This window comes from Pollachius pollachius (genome assembly GCF_949987615.1).
Source record: "Pollachius pollachius genome assembly, chromosome: 1".
NCBI lineage: Eukaryota > Metazoa > Chordata > Actinopteri > Gadiformes > Gadidae > Pollachius > Pollachius pollachius.
This window is the reverse complement of record NC_136934.1, coordinates 416,077-437,139: the sequence shown is the minus strand read 5'-3', so window position 1 is coordinate 437,139 and position 21,063 is coordinate 416,077. Positions and strand designations below refer to the sequence as shown.

General features: G+C 46.5%; 2 protein-coding genes across 2 annotated transcripts; one reads left to right on the top strand and one right to left on the bottom strand.

Moving 5' to 3' along the window:
* Positions 1 to 1,747: 1,747 nt before the first annotated feature.
* sncaip (synuclein, alpha interacting protein) lies at positions 1,748 to 11,129 on the top strand. Its single transcript, XM_079744729.1, has 9 exons — positions 1,748 to 1,883; positions 2,198 to 2,363; positions 2,820 to 3,064; positions 5,783 to 5,962; positions 7,652 to 7,765; positions 7,851 to 7,976; positions 8,071 to 8,240; positions 8,420 to 8,491; positions 8,909 to 11,129. The coding sequence occupies exons 2-9, from the start codon at positions 2,204 to 2,206 to the stop codon at positions 9,657 to 9,659; spliced, it is 1,818 nt and encodes a 605-aa protein (XP_079600855.1). The 5' UTR covers positions 1,748 to 1,883; positions 2,198 to 2,203; the 3' UTR covers positions 9,660 to 11,129.
* On the bottom strand, positions 9,695 to 20,166 carry LOC307085112 (uncharacterized protein; the record flags this gene model as incomplete). The annotated part of the gene is made up of 3 exons (XM_079749783.1): positions 9,695 to 10,184; positions 10,315 to 10,850; positions 20,065 to 20,166. 3 exons carry the CDS (start codon positions 20,164 to 20,166, stop codon positions 9,695 to 9,697), a joined length of 1,128 nt encoding a protein of 375 aa, XP_079605909.1.
* Between the last annotated feature and the right edge of the window lie 897 nt (positions 20,167 to 21,063).

The window sequence follows — 21,063 nt, the reverse complement described above, 5'->3', positions numbered from 1 at the left end:
TGATGATGCTGTGGTGAGTTCAGCTCCACAGCTCCATGTGAGGAACACTCAATTCAATTCAATTCAATTTTATTTGTATAGCCCTTAATCACCATTACAGTCTCAAAGGGCTTAACAAGTCAAATATTTATGACTCTATCACTCTGAGTCTATTAATAACTAATCAACAAATCAGTCATTATCTGAACAGCTTCATGTAAACACAAGCTGTTCAAAGGACCTTCTAACCCCACACAGTTTGCTTAGCGATGTTTCAGAAGGCAACGCATGTTCTAAAACATCACCCAGACTAAGGCTGTGTATCGTGGCCAACTTCCTAAATCGATCCGATTTCGATTCATAAGGTTCTGAATCGATTAATCACGATTCGATATCCGATTCGATTCAATCTGCTCTTAAATAATGAAAATGGCTCAACTGTGTTACAAAATACAAATGTACTTTATTTTTTCTTTTCATCTTAAACAACAGGTTTTAAGTGCAAACTTTTAAATTGGACAGTTTAAAGTTGAGCTATAAACAAAACTGTCTCAAGTCTCAAAAGTGCAATTTTGAAATTAGAAAGGAATTGCAAATGAAAGTGAACTTGAACTACAACATTCCATCACTGCAAATTGCATTAAGGCATTGTTTAATAAAGTGAAAAAAAAATAATAATGGTAACAGAAAATCGACCAAATAATAATAATAAAATCAATATTGCAAAATTGAAATGAAATCGATTAAATCGATATTTTTACCCAGCTCTTACTCAGACCACGTCCTTCAGCTTCCTCACTAGTTGAGTTCTGATTGGCTGCCATGGCTGGGCTGGTTTCACCTCATCACGCGGCCTGTTTGACTGGTCTGCTCTCTCCTCCTCCTCCAGTATTCTGCTCCGTCCGCCAAAAACATTCCAGAGTTGTCCCGGAGATCTGATGTCCTCGGAGAGGAGAGAGCAGGTAAACACCTCCTCCTCACCCACCTCCTGGTAAACACCTCCTCCCTCCCCCACCTCCTGGTAAACACCTCCTCCCCACCTCCTGGTAAACACCTCCTCCCTCCCCCACCTCCTGGTAAACACCTCCTCCCCCCCACCTCCTGGTAAACACCTCCTGCTCCTAGATTTTGTTAAGCTAACCTAGATGAGGCTAAACCTACCTAGATGATGCTAAGATAACCTTGATGATGCTAAGCTAACGTTGATGATGCTAAGCTAACCTTGATGATGCTAAGCTAGCCTGGAGGATGCTAAGCTAACCTGGAGGATGCTAAAATAGCTTGGATGATGCTAAGCTAGCCTGGAGGATGCTAAGCTAACCTGGAGGAGCCCCTCTGCCCCACAGCGGCCCCTGTCACCTGGAGCCGCTCGGGGCCGTCCCATGGCGTGGGAGGGGGGGTCAAACCTGCAGGCCTCTCTGAGGTCCACAGCAAGTTCAGACCGGTGAAGAGGGTCTCCCCCCTGAAGCACCAGCCAGAGGACCCCCACAGCGACTCCGAGGGGAAGGCCCCCGGGAACGCCGAGGCCCCCGGGAACGTCGGGGCCCCCGGCGGCCACCGGGCCCCCGGCAGTCCGGGGGGGGCCCCGGGGGAAACCAAGGAGGAGCCGGACAAGCCGGGTCACGCCCCCTCATCGGAGGGTCCGGGCGGGCGGGGTGTGGAGGCCCCGCCCCCCGGCGCCGCCCTGCTGGGGGAGCTGGAGCACTACGACCTGGACATGGACGAGATCCTGGACGTCCCGTACCTGAAGAGCAGCCAGCAGGCCTCCACGCTGCCGCGGCCCCCCGCCCAGCGGGCCCCCCCCCCCCTCCGGCCTGGGGGGCACGCTGGACCGCAAGCACGGGGCCCGCCGGCCGGGGGCCGGCCTGCACCACGAGGCCCTCAGCCTGGCCGGCTACAACCAGGTGTGTGTGTGCGCAATTAATCACGTCTTGATCACGATTTAGATAATTGTATATAATCAAGTTCAAACACTTTTTTATTTATTTAATTTTTTTATTTTATTCATTAAAGGAACAGCTGGGTACATATTTGTACCTTATTCTCGATTTGAACATTTTGTGTTTTTTTGGAGAGAAATGCTGTGTAAATGCATCATGTTTTCAAACTCAAAAGTAAGTGTTTGTGTGTTTGTTTGTGTGTGTGTGTGTGTGTGTGTGTGTGTGTGTGTGTGTGTGTGTGTGTGTGTGTGTGTTGATTTTGCTATGTGTGTGTTCAGTACTCCATGTCTCCAGTCAAGTGGTCAGACCTGAAGAAGTCCAAGTCCATTGATCCAGACCACCTCCAGGCCCAGGGGCTGTCCGCAGCCTCCACGGCCCAGAGAGAGCTCTCCTCCGCTGGGCTGCTCAGCTGCTCCGCCTCCCTGTCTTCCTTCTCTGACCCAGGTCAGTCCACACACTGGTCAGGGTTAGGGTTAGGGTCAGGGTTAGGGTCAGTCCCCAGGGTTAGGGTTAGGGTCAGGGTAAGGGTCAGACCTGAGGGTTAGGGTTAGGGTCATGGTCAGGGTAAGGGTCAGACCTGAGGGTTAGGGTTAGGGTCAGGGTTAGGGTCAGACCCCAGGGTTAGGGTTAGGGTCAGGGTTAGGGTCAGACCTGAGGGTTAGGGTCAGACGTCATGGTGAGGGTTATTCTTCACCCTGCCTCACCACTTAGGAGGGGGATCAACAGCAGCTCTAACCCTTTAGAAAGAAATATTCAGGCTTCACAACAGATGAAACTTGGTGTTGAAACGAAACAATAACGATACTAAGTGTTTTCAGTTGTTCAATTGAGTTTTTGAGGGTTTGGGGCTGTCCTTTACACCCGTCCTGCTGTGCTCATGTCTCCCCTTCCCTCCCCTAGACAAGCTGCTCTCAGCCAGAGTGTACCCAGAGATCGGCCTCAAGGCGGGGCTGGACCCCCCCTGCAGCGCTGGCCTCCTGTTCCCCCCCGCTGGGAGCTCTGCCGCCAGGCCCTGGCCCCCCGCTGGGGCCCCGGGCAGAACCGGGGCGGGGGCCACAGCCAGAGGAGGAGGGGAGGTGGACGAGGAGACCAAGAAGAACCAGAACATCATCAACATCATCCGAGAGGGACAGATCTCCCTGCTGGTGAGTATGACATCATCATCGAGACATGACCTCACCAGAGGCATCATGACCTCACCACCAGAGAGGCATCATGACCTCACCAGAGAGGCATCATGACCTCACCAGAGAGGCATCATGACCTCACCACCAGAGAGTAATCATGACCTCACCAGAGAGGCATCATGACCTCACCACCAGAGAGGCATCATGACCTCACCAGAGAGGCATCATGACCTCACCACCAGAGAGGCATCATGACCTCACCAGAGAGGCATCATGACCTCACCACCAGAGAGGCATCATGACCTCACCAGAGAGGCATCATGACCTCACCAGAGGCATCATGACCTCACGACCATTTACATTTACATTTACATTTAGGGCATTTAGCAGACGCTTTTAGCCAAAGCGGCTTACAATAAGTGCATTTGTTACAATAAGTACATTTGTCATAAGAAGTGAAACAATATATCGCTGTCGGTACAGTAAAGAAGTGCAAGTATTACAATCGCTAGGCTAACCCATTCCCCGTGTAAAGCAAAGATAGCAGCTACTGTAGATGCTACATAATTCAGTACCTTGAATAAGTGCAATGTACAAGTGCCAGTACGTACAACATTCAATAGTGCCAGGAGCCAATAGCCAGGAGCGAGTTGCAGTAGTCGAGGCGGGAGATGACCAGTGATTGGACTAGAAGCTGAGCTGCTTCCCTTGTGAGGAAGGGCCGGACCCTGCGGATGTTGTAAAGTGCAAATCTGCAGGATCAGGCCACCGCAGTGATGTTTGCGGTGCAGCATAACTGATTGTCCAACACTACACCAAGGTTTTTGGCAGTTGGAGAAGGAGATACAGTGATGTTCTCAACAGTGACCAGTAAGTCCATGTGTGGGCAATCTTTCCCTGGTATTAGGAGGAGCTCAGTCTTGTTGAGGTTAAGCCTCAGGTGATGGGCAGTAGTCCAGGTGCTGACTTCTGCCAGACATTCAGATATGCGTGTTGCAATCAGGGCTTTGTCAGAAGAGGGAAAGGAGAGAAATAGCTGAGTGTCGTCAGCATAGCAGTGATAGGAAAAGCCGTGGGATGTAATTACAGAGCCCAGAGATCTGGTGTAGAGGGAGAACAGAAGAGGCCCCAGTACAGAGCCTTGAGGGACACCTGTATCAAGCGTGCAAGGTTTGGACAAGGAGCCATTCCATGTTACCTGATAAGTGCGATTCATCAGGTAGGATGTGAACCAGGAAAGGGCAGATTCAGCTATGCCAAGTTCGGCGAGAGTGGCGAGGAGGATCTGGTGGTTCACAGTGTCAACACAGTGTCAACGACCAGAGAGGCATCATGACCTCACCAGAGGCATCATGACCTCACCAGAAAGGCATCATGACCTCACCAGAGAGGCATCATGACCTCACCAGAGAGGCATCATGACCTCACCAGAGAGGCATCATGACCTCACCACCAGAGAGGCATCATGACCTCACCAGAGGCATCATGACCTCACCAGAGAGGCATCATGACCTCACCAGAGAGGCATCATGACCTCACCAGAGGCATCATGACCTCACCACCAGAGAGGCATCATGACCTCACCAGAGGCATCATGACCTCACCAGAGAGGCATCATGACCTCACCACCAGAGGCATCATGACCTAACCAGAGGCATCATGACCTCACCAGAGAAGCATCATGACCTCACCAGAGGCATCGTGACCTCACCAGAGGCATCATGACCTCACCACCAGAGAGGCATCATGACCCCACCAGAGAGGCATCATGACCTCACCAGAGAGGCATCATGACCTCACCACCAGAGAGGCATCATGACCTCACCAGAAGCATCATGACCTCACCAGAGAGGCATCATGACCTCACCACCAGAGAGGCATCATGACCTCACCAGAGGAATCATGACCTCACCAGAGGCATCATGACATCACCAGAGAGGCATCATGACCTCACCACCAGAGAGGTTTCTGAAAATGGTGTTTTAAGATGGGACATATGTAATTATAATTTGTAAGCCCATGTTGCAAATATAACAACCAAAAAACATTTAAAATGTTGATGCATGAATGTGGACTTTATGGAAATAATAAAATTCCAGGTCTTCTGGAAATGATTTTGGTCGCTGTGTCATAATTCAGCTTAATTTTTAATATATTGTTGCTTAAGGCACACTGATTAACAAGAAAATGTCAAACTGGCACTGCATGTTGAAAAGGTTGCTGTCCCCTGTTCTAGAGGGTAGAGTGTGGAGATACGGAGTGTGGAGGGGGGTGTTGATCAGTCTTAATCTGGGGATTCTGAAGAGAAATTTCATTAGTTCAAACCCCACTGCTGAGTCAGTACTGAGTCAGTGGTGAGTCAGTGCTGAGTCAGTGCTCTCCATCACCACAGACAACGCAGTTATATGAACGCCGTCGACAGGCGGTGCTCATAGAACTATCCTTTGTTTTATCCAACATCGTTGTAGATGTTGTAGTAGGTAGAAGGTAGAACGTAGTAGGTAGATTGCCCTCTAGTGGACAGAATGTTTAATAGTGGCATTGTCCTGCATCAGCCTGTACATACAGGGTATAGGTACACTAATATACTTAATTTGAGCATTAGAAATTGGAATATAATTTGAATATTAAAAATAATAAGGTATGAAATACGAATTGGATTATAGAGAACAATTGAGAGTTCTAGTGACCACTCCTCCCCCCCTTCCTCTCCTCCCCCTCTTCCTCCCCCCCCAGCCCCACCTGGCGGCTGATAACCTGGAGTTGATCCTGGACGAGGAGGGCAACAACCTGCTGCACCTGTCGGCGGCCCAGGGCCACACGGACTGCCTGCAGCACCTCACCTCGCTGATGGGGGAGGACGGCCTCAACGACCGCAATGCCCAGCAGCTCACCCCGGCAGGCCTGGGGGTCAAGGTCCCTTTACAGTCCAACACGATGCATCACTCCTTCCTATCCTGCATGAGGCGCCCCCAGCGCCCTCGGGACACCGTCACTGGGGCTGGGCTAAATGCCGGACTGTTGTGTCCATAATATGCTCTCATTCTGCCTCTGGAATCCGTACCTTAACAGAATCAATGACTAAATATGACCTAAGGTGCTCCAGTCAGGAGGATCTAAGGTGCTCCAGTCAGGAGGCTCTAAGGTGCTCCAGTCAGGAGGATCTAAGGTGCTCCAGTCAGGAGGCTCTAAGGTGCTCCAGTCAGGAGGATCTAAGGTGCTCCAGTCAGGAGGCTCTAAGGTGCTCCAGGAGGCTCTAAGGTGCTCCAGTCAGGAGGCTCTAAGATGCTCCAGGAGGCTCTTAGGTGCTCCAGGAGGCTCTAAGGTGCTCCAGTCACGAGGCTCTAAGGTGTTCCAGTCAGGAGGCTCTAAGGTGTTCCAGTCAGGAGGCTCTAAGGTGCTCCAGGAGGCTCTAAGGTGCTCCAGGAGTGTTATGGCCAACTAACCATAAAGGCCATATAGTTGGTAGGTTGTTGTAATTCGATGCTTTGACGCGTGTGTCGTATCCAATTTTATTCCAAAAGAACCCATAGAACTCACGAGGAAGCAGGATAACTTGTGCGGGGTTTATTTATCCAAAAAAAAAAAAAAACATCAGGTAATCCACGTTTACATGTTCTTCGGTCCAATACCGAATAGATGTTCAAAGTTACGATCCCTTTTGCTTTTACATGTTCATCCAATAGAACATGCCATGGAAACACGACGACGACGACGACGACGACGACGACGACGGCGGTCAAAAACTTATTTCGATCCATACCTACCAACTTCTCCGTTCTCCAAAAACCAACATAGAAACATTACTCTAACAGTCATGCGCAGAACCACAAATTACGGCATTAATCGGTCGTAAAACAACAATAGACAACGCAAACTGACTAAACGCAAAACTAAAACATATTAAGTATTATTCAAAACGTTTCCTTACTTATAGATATAGCACTAAAAATAACACACCTTTACAAATTGAAAATAAACTAAAATTGGCTCTTACAAGGAGGCTCTAAGGTGCTCCAGTCAGGAGGCTCTAAGGTGCTCCACTCAGGAGGCTCTAATGTGCTCCAATCAGGAGGCTCTAAGGGGCTCCAGGAGGCTCTAAGGTGCTCCAGTCAGGAGGCTCTAATGTGCTCCAATCAGGAGGCTCTAAGGGGCTCCAGGAGGCTCTAAGGTGCTCCAGGAGGCTCTAAGGTGCTCCAGTCAGGAGGCTCTAAGGTGCTCCAGTTAGGAGGCTCTAAGGTGCTCCAGTCAGGAGGCTCTAAGGTGCTCCAGTCAGGAGTCTCTAAGGTGCTCCAGTCAGGAGGCTCTAAGGTGCTCCAGGAGGCTCTAAGGTGCTCCAATCAGGAGGCTCTAAGGTGCTCCAGGAGGCTCTAAGGTGCTCCAGGAGGCTCTAAGGTGCTCCAGTCAGGAGGCTCTAAGGTGCTCCAGGAGGCTCTAAGGTGCTCCAATCAGGAGAAGTCCAGGACATTAACACACAGAGGTATTCAGTCCTCGGCCCCTTGGTTTGGTGCCTGAACCTGTAAGTTGTTTCGACAAAGGTTGTGCTGCCCTCTGCAGGGTCATCATGTAATATGTGTGTGTTTGTGTGTGCGTGTGCGTGTGTAGCATGGCCACCTGGAGTGTGTGAGATGGATGGTGAGTGAGACGGAGGCGATAGCCGAGCTGAGCTGCAGTCGGGACCACCCCAGCCTGATCCACTACGCCGGCCGCCACGGACAGGTCTCTATCACGTCGGCCTTATCGTACACACGGCCACAGGTGAGACTAGCGCCATGTACCTGAAGGTGTTGTGTGTGTGCTACAGGAAAAGGTGTTGCTATGGTTACTGCAGTTCATGCAGGAGCAGGCCATCTCTCTGGACGAGGTCGACCAGCAGGGGAACACTGCGGTCCACATAGCGGCTCAACACGGACACCTTACCTGCCTCCAGGTACGCACTCACACACAGAGACACAGCCCGGGCTCCAGGTGAGGCGCCAGGCTCCAGGTGAGGCTCCAGGTGGGTAACGGTGATGTCTCTCCAGACGCTTGTGGAGTACGGCTCCAACGTGACGGTGCTGAACCTGCAGGGCGAGCGGCCCTCCCAGTGCGCCGAGCGACAGGGACACACCACCTGCGCACGTTACCTGGTCGTCGTGGAAACCTGCATGTCCTTGGCCTCCCAGGTGGTCAAACTCACGAAGCAGCTTAATGAGTGAGTCGCCAATCAACCAATTACTAGAACCAGCCATTAATCACTTCTGACAATGGGGATGGTGTATTCTACAGCCTGTTTACGGGGTGACGGTGTATTCTACAGTCTGTTTACGGGGTGACGGTGTATTCTACAGCCTGTTTACGGGGTGACGGTGTATTCTGTGTGTTGTGTTGCAGACAGGCCTCAGATCGATTGGCGCTACAGAACCAAATGCAGAGAATACTAGATCCAAACACATCGTCTCCAAGGTAACCAGATCTCCTAAGCAACCCCACATCTCCTAGGTAACCACATCTCCTAGATCACAGCACATCCCCTTGGTAACCACATCTCCTAGATCACAGCACATCCCCTTGGTAACCACATCTCCTAGATCACAGCACATCCCCTTGGTAACCACATCTCCTAGATCACAGCACATCCCCTTGGTAACCACATCTCCTAGATCACAGCACATCTCCTAGGTAACCATGTCTCCTTGGCAACCACATCTCCTTGATAACCACATATCCTAGGTAACCACATCCTCTAGGTAATCACATCTCCTAGGTAACCACATCGCCTAGATCAGAGCACATCTCCTTGGTAACCACATCTCCTAGGTAACACCACAACAACGCACCCCATAAATATCCAAAACGTTTCTCTCCCTCTGCGGACTACAGTTCCCATCAGCCCTCGCTGGGGGCGTGGCCTGAGATGACCCTAACCGCGGAGGGGACTCCAGAGGAAGGTCATTGGGTGGTGCGCCAGGGGGGCGTGGCTCCAGCCTCGGTGCTAGGACTCCTGGGAGGGGAGCCTCTAGAGACGTGTCCCGGGGGGAGAGCCCCCCCCGGGGAGAGGAGGGTGCTGAAGCTGGCCCGCCTCAAGCAGCTGATGCAGCGCTCGCTCTCCGAGTCCGACTCGGACGGGTACCCCCCGGAGGAGGGCCGGCCCCCCCGCCCGGACCCCCCCCCCCACCTGCCGCTGGCGGAGGGGGACCCCGGGCGGCGGGCCCCTGGCCCCGACCGCAGGCCGGCCCCGGGGTCCCCCCCGGAGGCCGACCCGGACCAGAAGGCCACCAGCCCCAAGAGCGCTCTGAAGTCGCCGTCCTCGCGCCGCAAGCCCCCCCACAGCCTGAAGCTCCGGGTCACCTTCCACGAGAGCCCCGCCCCCCAGGAGGCAGGGGCCGCCAAGGTGCATCATGGGAAAGAGAGGACTCCTACGGGCGGGTCGGAGGGCAAGCGGCCGTTCGGAGCCTTCAGGTCCATCATGGAGACTCTGAGCGGGAACATCAACAACCACAACAACAACAGCTCTAGCCAATCAGGAGCTAGACACTCCACTTCCTGTCCAGGCTCACCGGGCAGGAAGTCTGAGATCAAAGCCGGTCCCTCTGGAGGAGGCAAGGCTAAGACTAAAACCAGCAACGTTTGACCTTTAACCTCCCTGCTGGTCTCTCTCTCGCTCGCTCACCCTGAAGACCAGACCCTGAAGACCAGACCCTGAAAACCAGACCCTGAGGACCAGACCCTGAGGACCAGACCCTGAAGACCAGACCCTGAAGACCAGACCCTGAGGACCAGACCCTGAAGACCAGACCCTGAAGACCAGACCCTGAGGACCAGACCCTGAGGACCAGACCCTAAGGACCACACCCTGAAGACCAGACCCTGAAGACCAGACCCTGAGGACCAGACCCTGAAGACCAGACCCTGAAGACCAGACCCTGAGGACCAGACCCTGAAGATCAGACCCTGAAGACCAGACCCTGAGGACCAGACCCTGAGGACCAGACCCTGAGGACCAGACCCTGAAGACCAGACCCTGAGGACCAGACCCTGAAGACCAGACCCTGAAGACCAGACCCTGAAGACCAGACCCTGAGGACCAGACCCTGAAGACCAGACCCTGAGGACCCTGAAGACCAGACCCTGAAGACCAGACCCTGAAGACCAGACCCTGAGGACCCTGAAGACCAGACCCTGAAGACCAGACCCTGAGGACCAGACCCTGAAGACCAGACCCTGAGGACCCTGAAGACCAGACCCTGAAGACCAGACCCTGAAGACCAGACCCTGAAGACCAGAACCTGATGACCAGACCCTGAAGACCAGACTCTGAAGACCAGACCCTGAAGACCCTGAAGACCAGACCCTGAAGACCAGACCCTGAAGACCAGACCCTGAAGACCAGACTCTGAAGACCAGACCCTGAGGACCCTGAAGACCAGACCCTGAAGACCGGACCCTGAAGACCCTGAAGACCAGACCCTGAAGACCAGACCCTGAAGACCAGGACCAGACCCTGAAGACCGGACCCTGAAGACCAGGACCAGAGCCTGAAGACCAGGACCAGACCCTGAAGACCAGGACCAGACCCTGAAGACCAGACCCTGAAGACCAGGACCAGGGCCTGAAGACCAGGACCAGACCCTGAAGACCAGGACCAGGGCCTGAAGACCAGGACCAGACCCTGAAGACCAGACCCTGAGGACCAGGACCAGACCCTGAAGACCAGGACCAGACCCTGAAGACCAGGACCAGACCCTGAAGACCAGGACCAGGGCCTGAAGAGGACCTCCTCTTTGGTTGAATCAACCTCTCCGCTGCAGTATTTTGATGAACACTTTTAACTTGTATTTACTGTCGTATTATATCACTGTTTGACTTTCTTTCAAGGTAAAGTTAATGTTTGGTTACTATGGTTACAGTATTACTGGCCTACTGAGGATTTTTTTCTAAACACTACGGTATTAAGCGCTTTCTAATATTTATGGTTGATCATGCACACATGTTACACTTTTGGGTTTTAGATGTAGTTAAATTCACGCACAGCCAATGTCTCAGGCACTTTGACATGTATATATGTGTGCCTGTGTGTATATAAATAAAATAGTCTTTTGATACTCGGTAATCAACTTTCAGTTATTTTCCTTATGATCTCTGCAGAGTTGTTGGCATGAGGAAGTATTTTTTTTATATTAGTGAGGCTGGATTGAATTAGTAGCTCTTATTAAGAGGACCAGACCTAACCCTAATGGATCTTATTCCCCATCTTCATTATGTCTAAAGCAGGCCCCCCCCCCCCCCCTGTCCTTGCTGTCCAATCAGACCACTGACGGTTGTATTAAGTAATCCTTTGTACAACCGCTCGTAGTTCTCAGAAGTCTTCTGGTTTCTATTTTCTAATAAGCGCTTAATATTAGACGTTAGAAAATCGATAACATTCTGTCAGATGTAAGGGTGGAAAAAATTGTCCTCCGTTTGATTTGGACTGGACAGTTCTGAGCATCTCGGTGCTCGATGCTAACTCCGTTAGCAACATAACAGTTTCACTTCATGAAGGGCTCAAGCGGTTCGGTTGAGCCCTTCATGAAGTGAAATATTTAGCATGTCATTTTTATTCATGTATTAATTTCAGATGTGGGTATAGATATGTACATATGGCTGTAGATTTAAACAACGGTCTGTTAGAACAGATGTTCTAACAGACCGCTGGCGGGCGGCTCCGCCTTCCTGCAATTGACTTCCCTTGTAAAAAATAGTATTTTAAAAGTAGAATATCTTAAAAAGTACACCTTCCTATATGAGGAAGGAGATAGGTCCCAACGTTTGTAGAGAATAATAAAGAAGAAGAAGAAAGGAAGAATACAACTTAAGAAGAACAAGAGTTGAGCGCTGCATGCAGCACTCACCTAATAAAATGATCATATAAGCATGATAATATAATAATCATGATAGGATAGTATTCAGATTCCTGGTAGTATAGAAATAATTATGGTATAATAACAATCTTGAGAATTTCCTGATAATATATTAAACAAGAAAGTAGGCCTACAATAATCATGATAATGTAAAAAATATGATATAATCATAAATAATTGATCTTGTTATAGAATACAAATGATAGGCTACTATAAGAGTAATATTCATGATCATATAATTATCCTGATTATGTATTATAACTAATCAATAATATAATATAATGATCGTATAATATTCATAGTAATATAATAGTCTGATAAAAGTAATCATGATAATATAAGAATAATCATGATATTATAATAATCATAATAACGTAAGAATATCCAAACTTTATAAGATGAGCTATCCACAGTCACAATGTGAATACCTCATAATCTATAGCCTACTAAACTATATCGCGAAATTACAACCGACTAATCCCCAACCTGTGAGTACAGGGATGTGGTCTGCGATGTGGAGCCCTCTAGCGCTGATTTTAGGGAAGCAGGTGAAGTCACGCCTCTTCCGGTAGAGCCCATGGGACCTATGAGATCAAAAAAATGAATGGGTTTCAATGGAGAGAAAGTAATTATTTTCTGTTCCCAGTCTTTATATGCCCTGGATTACTCATATGTTGTATGTGGATTTAAATGATAATTTTTCATGCAGAGAAAACTAAACATTTTCTTGAAAAAGTTTGATAATGTTAGGTTTTGTGTGAGGCCGCTTTGTGAACTACAGCTCTTCGCTGCTCTCGACGCGAATGATATACGTCACCACACCCGCACTTGGAACTCCGGTACAGACATGGCGATCTCTGCTCCACTTCACCGCTTTTTTCCAAGGGTAGGATAAAAGCATAGAAAGAGGTGAAAGCCATTAAAAGTCAGGGCATGTGGAGAGTTTCAGTTATGCCGATGGGGAGATTGTCGGTCTTGTCCACGCCAGTCGCAGGGAGCGTGACGTCACATACGAGACGTTTAGTCTTTCTCATTGTGTTTTCTCTACAGCCTTTAACTGAACAATTGCACAATAAACGGTCAAATTCTTGACATGAAAAATGATCATTTAAATCCACAAAGATATGTGTAATCCAGGGCATATAAAGACTGGGAAGATAATTACTTTCTCTCACGTTCATATTTTTCGATCTCATAGGTCCCATGGGCTCTACCGAAATGGGGCCGTGACTACGCCACTCTATAGAGCTCGTAAGTTCGCCCTTTCCGGTAGACCCCTCATGCGACATATGGGTGAGGAAAATTAGAATGGGAGTCAATGGAAAGAAATGTATTATTTTCTGATCCCAGTCATTAAATGCCTTTGATTACACATGTTTTGTGTTTGTATTTTTTCACGTAAAGAGTTTGACGGTTTATTGTGCAATTGTTCAGTTAAAGGCTGTAGAGAAAACACAATGAGAAAGACTACCCGTCTCGTATGTGACGTCACGCTCCCTGCGACTGGCGCGGACAAGACCAACAATCCTCCCATCGGCATAACTGAAACTCTCCACACACTGTAAAAACGAAAACTTAAAATTGTTGGTCTCATTATGATTTCTGTGTAAAATGAATATAAAACATTGAGTATCCAAGTCAACTGTGCAATGCAATTTAATCCAACTAACAATGTTGAGGTTTTGGGGCAAGAGTTGGGCTCACTGTAATATCTTTGTTAACAAGACACGGGTTTAAGTCAGACCCTGTCTGAGGCTGGGCCAACTACGGTGGACATGCGCATTTCGACACTTTGGAAAAAACGGGGTTTCCTAACAGAATTTTCAGGGGTTTGACCTACAATCCTGACCTGCAGGTCGTGGTGGGTCACCCTCCATGTTGGATTAGCTTTCTCTGATGGTGAGTATTTCCTCAAATAAACTGTTTAAGTTACGCTGTATTGTTGTAAATGTAATTCACCATTGTTTTGGCTACGCGTGTAGTCACAAGTTTATTTTGAGGCTTTGGAGATTGTTGTTAACGTTATATTAGCTAGGAAGCTAGCTAGCCGGCGTTAGCCTTCGGTCAAGGTTGCTAGGTCCGCGGTTTTACCGCCGAATTGGGCTATCTAATGTAATCTATCAGTGTCACTACAAAGCAATATTTTATTTATAATATACTGTATCATATTTCATGAGGCCATTTTAGGACCTACGGTATTAAAAAATACTTTTTAATGCTGGCACACTCAACATTTATGGTGTTACTTTATACATATTACTAAACACTAGAAGAAGTGGCTGTTAAGTTAACGTTACGGGGTCTGGCAGTGGCGTATTATGAGGTACGGTTTTGGAAAACAAATTGGGCCTAATGTTACTTTTGTGGCAGTTGGGCGGATTTTGTCACACAGACCTGGCAACCCTGGCCGGGGGGTCCTAGACAGAAAGGTCTCAGCAACGCGCAGTGTGCCTTTTTATGAACGGGAAGGCCACTAAGGCAACCCCGAAGCAGCGGGGTGAGGGGGTGATCTATAGAACCGAATAGAGCGTGAACGGAGGTCCTTGGCATTGAGAAGTCCCGTGTAATAATTGCGATTTATGTGAAATGCGGTTAGTTTATAAATATGACGGTGTTAGACCCCCAGGCCGTTCTGCTCTGCAGCAGAGGCCGGAGACCGGGAGGTCTCCGGAGGGGGGATCCACTTTGAAGTGTACTTTCAAAGTGGACCCCCCGCCACACATTGCTACCCGGTCTGTGGGAAACACTGTCGGTGATGTTTTTTCTATTGATAGGTAAATGTGGTTATGAGCCATGAACTAAGGTAGATTTTTGAATGAACGCTGGCTAGTTAGCGTGTAACGTTAGCTGACTACCCTGTAGCTAACTAGTGTTGCTAAGCGACGCATGACGTCGCTTAGCAACTACAGCAGTCAGGTACCTCGCTGGTGGAGATATTAGAAATGAACTTTGGTTGTCATTTTTAGCTATAGCAGTAAGATTGTGCACTTTGTTACTGTAAACCCAAGCTGTCAAATTAGCTTCAACAGGTGAAACAGGTCTCCAATTTAACGTCAGGTAAAGTGTTAAGTAATAAGATATTTAAGTTAGTTATGCGGGCACCGTACATTTGAGATGAATGAGATGTATATACTTTGAAATAATAAGGATAAAGACAATTCATTATTTACAGTAATAAAAATCTGTGTTCAACAGTTTTGTGCAGAGTTCTACCGTGTCACCACCAAGGAGCTATTGGGGACCCACAGATCAGCCTCAGATGGGTACTCTACTCGCCTGCTGAAATTATACCGTGCCATTGGTAGAGAAATGGAAAAACTCCTTGACAAGCTTGATCACCAGGCAGACTGATCACTTGAGATCAATTTAAATGTTTATTGGTATTTACATATCCGTGGCTCAGTCTCAAATTTTTGCTCTTAAAGGGCAACACCACTTATGTTAAAAAACAGTGTTGGTCACTTCTCTGACGAGTAGTTTCTTTTTTTGGGTGGGTTTCAGACATCTGACATTGGAGTACACAGAAGGAACACATCCTGCAAGGTCTACCCCTGTTTCTTCACGAGGATTCAGAGAAGCTGTTCAGGACATGCTTGGTGAGTACAGTAGGAGGCTCAACATTTTTAGATTTGTGGGAATGAATTGGTTCCTAATTTTTAATTTTCAGTTATCTCTAAATTTGGCACCACCTTCGTGTTTTTATCAGGATCCAGATGACAGTCAGACAAGAGGACTCAAGATTGGAATCCTCACTGTCCTTGAAGATGATGGTGCCCCTGCCTTGCTGTCCAGAATATTGCTGTTGTGTTGGAAGAGGACATTGTCCTCACAGATCTCCCAGACCCCCCCACTGCGTTCGCCTTGCTGTTTGGCCTGCTCTATGCCTTGAACATCAATTTCCCCAAAGAAAACAGGTACACCTTTGAAGTGATCGAGACCATCTTTATGAAACTTTCCACCAACTGCACACAGTGTGTCAGGAGCCTCAAAACCAAGCTTTTACTGTAAGTCAGCTAAAACCTGACTCAAAAAGTCCTTACTATTTCTTAAAGCGATACTCAACATTTGTTTTCTTGTAATAAGCCTCTCAACTGAGATCCAGACAAGAGGATAGAGATATTTTTTTAGACTGTGTGCATTAACAAGAAACAGACTTGCAGAGATCACCCACCGCTAATTAGCTTAACTCCAATGACTGGTAATAAACGGGATTCACTCTGCTTAGCCATCAGATAAACTTTCCAACGGTGTAAACGGTCCTGTTTGCCTGAAGAAGAAAACAATAAAATGTCTGTCCTTCTCCTCGTACATAGACATTTTAATTTGTTGACCTACTTCTTCCTGTTGTTCTTGTGCTGTTGCTGCGCTTTACTTCCTGCAAGTATTTGATTAAAAACTATCAAATCACTTGCTAATCTGACTAAAAATAACATAACTGGGTAAATAAACAAATCAAAACAAGCAAACCGCACCGTTTACACCGTTGGAAAGTTTATCTGATGACTAAGAAGAGTGAATCCCGTTTACTACAGTTCATTGGAGCTAAGCTAATTAGCGGTGGGTGATCTCTACACATCTGTTTCTTGTAAATTCACAAAAAAATGTTATCCTCTTGTCTGGATCGGGGTCGAGAGGCTAATAGCCAAAAGGAAATAAATGGTAGGAGTATCGCTTTATGTTGCTTTTGGCTATATTCAGATGTGCATGGCAAACTTTTTTTTTTTTTATGGGTGTTTTATTCAGTTGGATAATGCTGCCCATTTTACAATGTTAAATTGTATGCCTTTAACTGGCATTGTTTTTTTTAATTTTTAAAAAACTGTGTTGTGAGCCGCACAGGTGCTTTTACAGGTTTTGCGTATTTGTATTTGACAAGGCCACTTCAGATATGTCAGCAATGTTGTTGCTGTTACAATTGTAATGCGCTGCACAATGACATGGTAAATATGTTTTTAATGTATTTGACCATATGTCAAACTTGTTGTGCACTTGGGTTTGCTGAATTAAGACAGCGATTCTCTGCTGCCTCCAGTAGCTACATGTTGCTTGTTCTACTGCTGTCTGGCATTCAGAAATGTAAAATGGAAGTTTCCAATTATTACTTTTAATAAAGTATGAAGTAAACTTTAAACTTGTTTTGTATTCTTTGAAATGCAATTTTAAATGTTATTAACGTTAATTTCAAGTATTAAGTTAACAACCCTGACTTACTTTTTTGAGTTTTGTAAAATATAAAAATCTTAGTTGGTATAACTTTTAAGTTTTACTAATGAAGAAAAGTAAATTATCTGAACAAAAGATTATTAGTTGGCCAAACTGTTTGAAAACAGACTTTTAAGTTGGCACAACTCTATCTTTCAAGTTTGTCTAAAGAAGAAAATCTAATTATACAAGCAAAATATTAGTTGATGGAACTTTTTCAAAACTCAAGATCTTTTGTTGGGCTCAAAACTCATAAGTTGATTACAGTAAGTTGCCTTGAAATTTTGAGTTTTCTCAACTTTTTATTTTTTACATTTTTTACCCCGACTTATGTTTTTCGCCGCTTTCAATGCTGTTACAGGGTTTCCGCAGGGTTTTTAAAGGTATTAAAAGGTAGTAAATGAAATTAGCCCAAAATAAGGCCATTCAAAAGTAATAAACGTAATTTGACGAGGTATTAAATTTCCAACAAGGTCTGAGTTTTTCAATTTGTGTAATTTACGTGCAGGCCTATCCTAAAATTACTTAAACTTGCATGGATTTATTTTTATGTTGCAGTAGGACCTGAGTGATATCAATGATGCCACGCGGTGCGTGCGCTGAAACTAACTGGATATACTGGTTTGGCTTGCTGCCAAACCACTTAGCGAGTTCGCTTCTGTTAGTCATTTGAAAGACAATAATGGGGAAATGCAAATTTTGTCTGAGCTCTGGCTGGAGGAATCGATATTTAAAGACGTGTACGGTATAAACGTATAGGGGGATTATTTGTTTATCAACACGGCGGATGTGCGCGCAGAATGATTGCAAAAAGAACATTTGTTTGACCGGTTGCCATGGTTATCTCAATGTGGTTAATTTGCAGTTGCGGTGTTTATTAGCGATGTTGTCAGCTTACTGTTGCATTAAACTGTAATCAGACAACGCGGTTATAGGCCTAGAGTATCTGTGGTATAAAAGCTTGGACGAATTTCGAATTCTAAATATGTACAATCCATTACGTTAGCTCTCTGGCTCATAGCTCAGCGGACTAGAATACCTTTCGTTGCCAAGTCGTAGCTAAGGTCCGTCCTATTTATGTGAAAAACTTTATATTTGGATTGTAAAACGCATGAAAATATAAATGAATGATCTTAATTTATTTTATTTGACCAGTGACCATGGTATAACTGGGATAATGCCTTTCGAGGTGTCAGAAACATGTTTGATCGATCGTAATTAAACGACTACTTTTAGAGGGAGATGACCTCAGAGTATACATTTAATAAGCATGCAATACGAATAAGAAAAAGCATAATTATTTAAGTATTTGAATTGTTTTATGTTTTCAAGCAAGAAGTAGAATAAATGGGATTATCAGTCTCAATAAAACGGTTTGTGCAACCAACCGCACAACAAGACATGATTGCGGCTCTTGTCGCTCTCGTCTCTTTCTGCATATGACATGCGCGTAGAGCGGGGAGTGACGTAGACTGATAATACCTCTATAGAAAGTACACTGGTGTGAATTTGTGCTACGGTATGGATTTTGACGTTACCGTGAGACTGGTGTGACCGGTAGACAGCCGCGTTTACATGGACACTTCTGATCCGATTAGAAGTGGAAGAACAGCTCAATCGGAATAAAAAATGATCATATATACGGCTCAATCATAATACAATGCTCTGATCGGAATATAATTCCATGCGGAATAGAAGAGGCGGTGTAGTCCGCTATAATCAACATACATACACTTATTCCAATTGGTTTGGGGTGTGGCTACCTTTATAACTTAGAAAGATGGGATCAGCAGCTACAGTATTTCGCAATTGGTCAGTCGGTACTTTTATGCATACCGAACTTGACCACTGTCAAGGAAAGTGGATTTTTTTGCCTGATTCACGTCTTTCTTATCACTCCTTAAGTAGTCCGGTAACTTATCAACCCCAGCGTGTCCGATTTCTAAGCGACGTCAACGTCTTTGGCGGACTATTTCTCTGCTGTTTTGGCAAGGAGCCATGTAATAATGTATAGAATGTCGCCGGTCATTATTGGAAATAATACCCTTCAGGGCGAAGCAAGACACCTCTTGAAGTCGTGCTGGTATTAAAAAATATGGTGAAGGTATTAAAAAAGGTATTAAAAGGTAGTAAATTCAACTTAAGAATTTCAGTATAAACCCTGTGTTATCCTCCCCTGGAAAAAAGCGGTGAATTGGAGCAGAGATCGCCATGTCTGTACCGGAGTGGTGGGGACGTACATCATTCCTGTCGAGAGCAGCAAGGGGCTGTAGTTCACAACGCGGCCTCACACAAAACATTATCAAACTTCATCGCAAATTTTTTTTGTTTTCTTTGCATGAAAAATTATAATTTAAATCCACAAACAGCGTGTAATCCAGGGCATATAAAGACTGGGACCAGAAAATAATAAATTTTTCTCCATTGCAACCCATTCATATTTTCCTCGCCCAGAGGTCCCGTGGGGGTCTCCCGAAAGGGGCGGACTTACGAGCTCTATAGAGCGCAACCGTGTGGTTCCAGAAGTAAAAATCCAATTAATGTGCAATGTAACGTACTACGAGCCGTTACATTGTGAATCTATGGTTTTTGCTCCTGTAGAAGCCACAAGTTAAACTGGGCATCGTCTAGTTGAAAACAAACAAAAAAACACGTTTTATTCGTGATGTCATTGAAACCACTGCCTTACCCATAAATCCTGATGTGAGACACAGCGTCTTTGATTGGTGGAGCTCGCTGTTACCAGGAAACATTTCCTGCACCCGCGAAAGTGAATGTCTGCTACTGCTACCAGAGAATGTCTAATGGCGCGTTTCCACCGGAGGGCGCAGTTCGGTTCGGTTCGCAAAGGTGCAGCACGGATCGCGTTTCCACCGCCAAAAGTGGGCGTGACCCGGACTGAGCCGTACTCGTCTCGCACGCGACTCGCATTACTCCACCGTTGGGGTACTGAGACGCCTGAAAGGGTGCCAGCAAGTTGGAGCTACACGCGCCCTCCGTTGATTGGTCGACAGAATTGTCACTTCCGGGCGACATGGGGATAAAAAAAACAAAAACAGTACCCGCGAGGTATTATTCTGGACAATGGACATGTCGTGCAAAACTTTAGCTTGGGTGAACGAGAAGGTAGAGACGTTCAGAAACTGTTGCTGGACGACTTCAATGGTAGCCCTTGGTTTAATGTGACGTGTTCCTCTTTTCCTTTGTTTTTATTGAGCAGGCTACACTGTGTTGTGCTGCTATGATGCTGCTATTTCGGCGGTGGAAACGCGACCTCGGAACTGAGCTGGGCTATACCGCCCTCTCACTACCGGACTGAGGCGAACCAAACCGAACCGCACCCTCTGGTGGAAATGCCCCATAATAGGAAGGTACAGGAGTCCATAGACGGGCCCTGCTGCTACTGAACCCGATCGCTTACCACAGCAACCATGATTTATATTAATGGAAAGAGTTGTTGTTAGAGCTGTAGAGGAAATGAGCTGTACATGTAGAAGACTGTTGATATAGAATAGATGATAAAAATCAAAGTACAAATATATGATTTGGCACTAGCAGTGCTTTTTAGTAGTTTTGGTAGTATAAAAGCAAAGGAATACATAATGTTGAATGAATACGGAACTGGAATCCAAGACTGAATTGACATGTATTAAAAACGAGTAACGTTATTACGCTGTGACTGCAGTCAGCGAAGGGACGTACCATGTTGATGACAACGCTATACACTATGAAACACTAACACACACACACACAGAATATATGACACAACTTATATTAGCAATATAAACAATATAATAATGACAAAGGTTATAATATGAAAGAAACAAGTTAAACTATTGGGTTGGACCCATTGCGTAAAGGTCCGCAATGGTATATTGGATGAGGAGTTCCTTCACTTGTTCACCAAAATAATGTACACAGTTTTGTATCTTT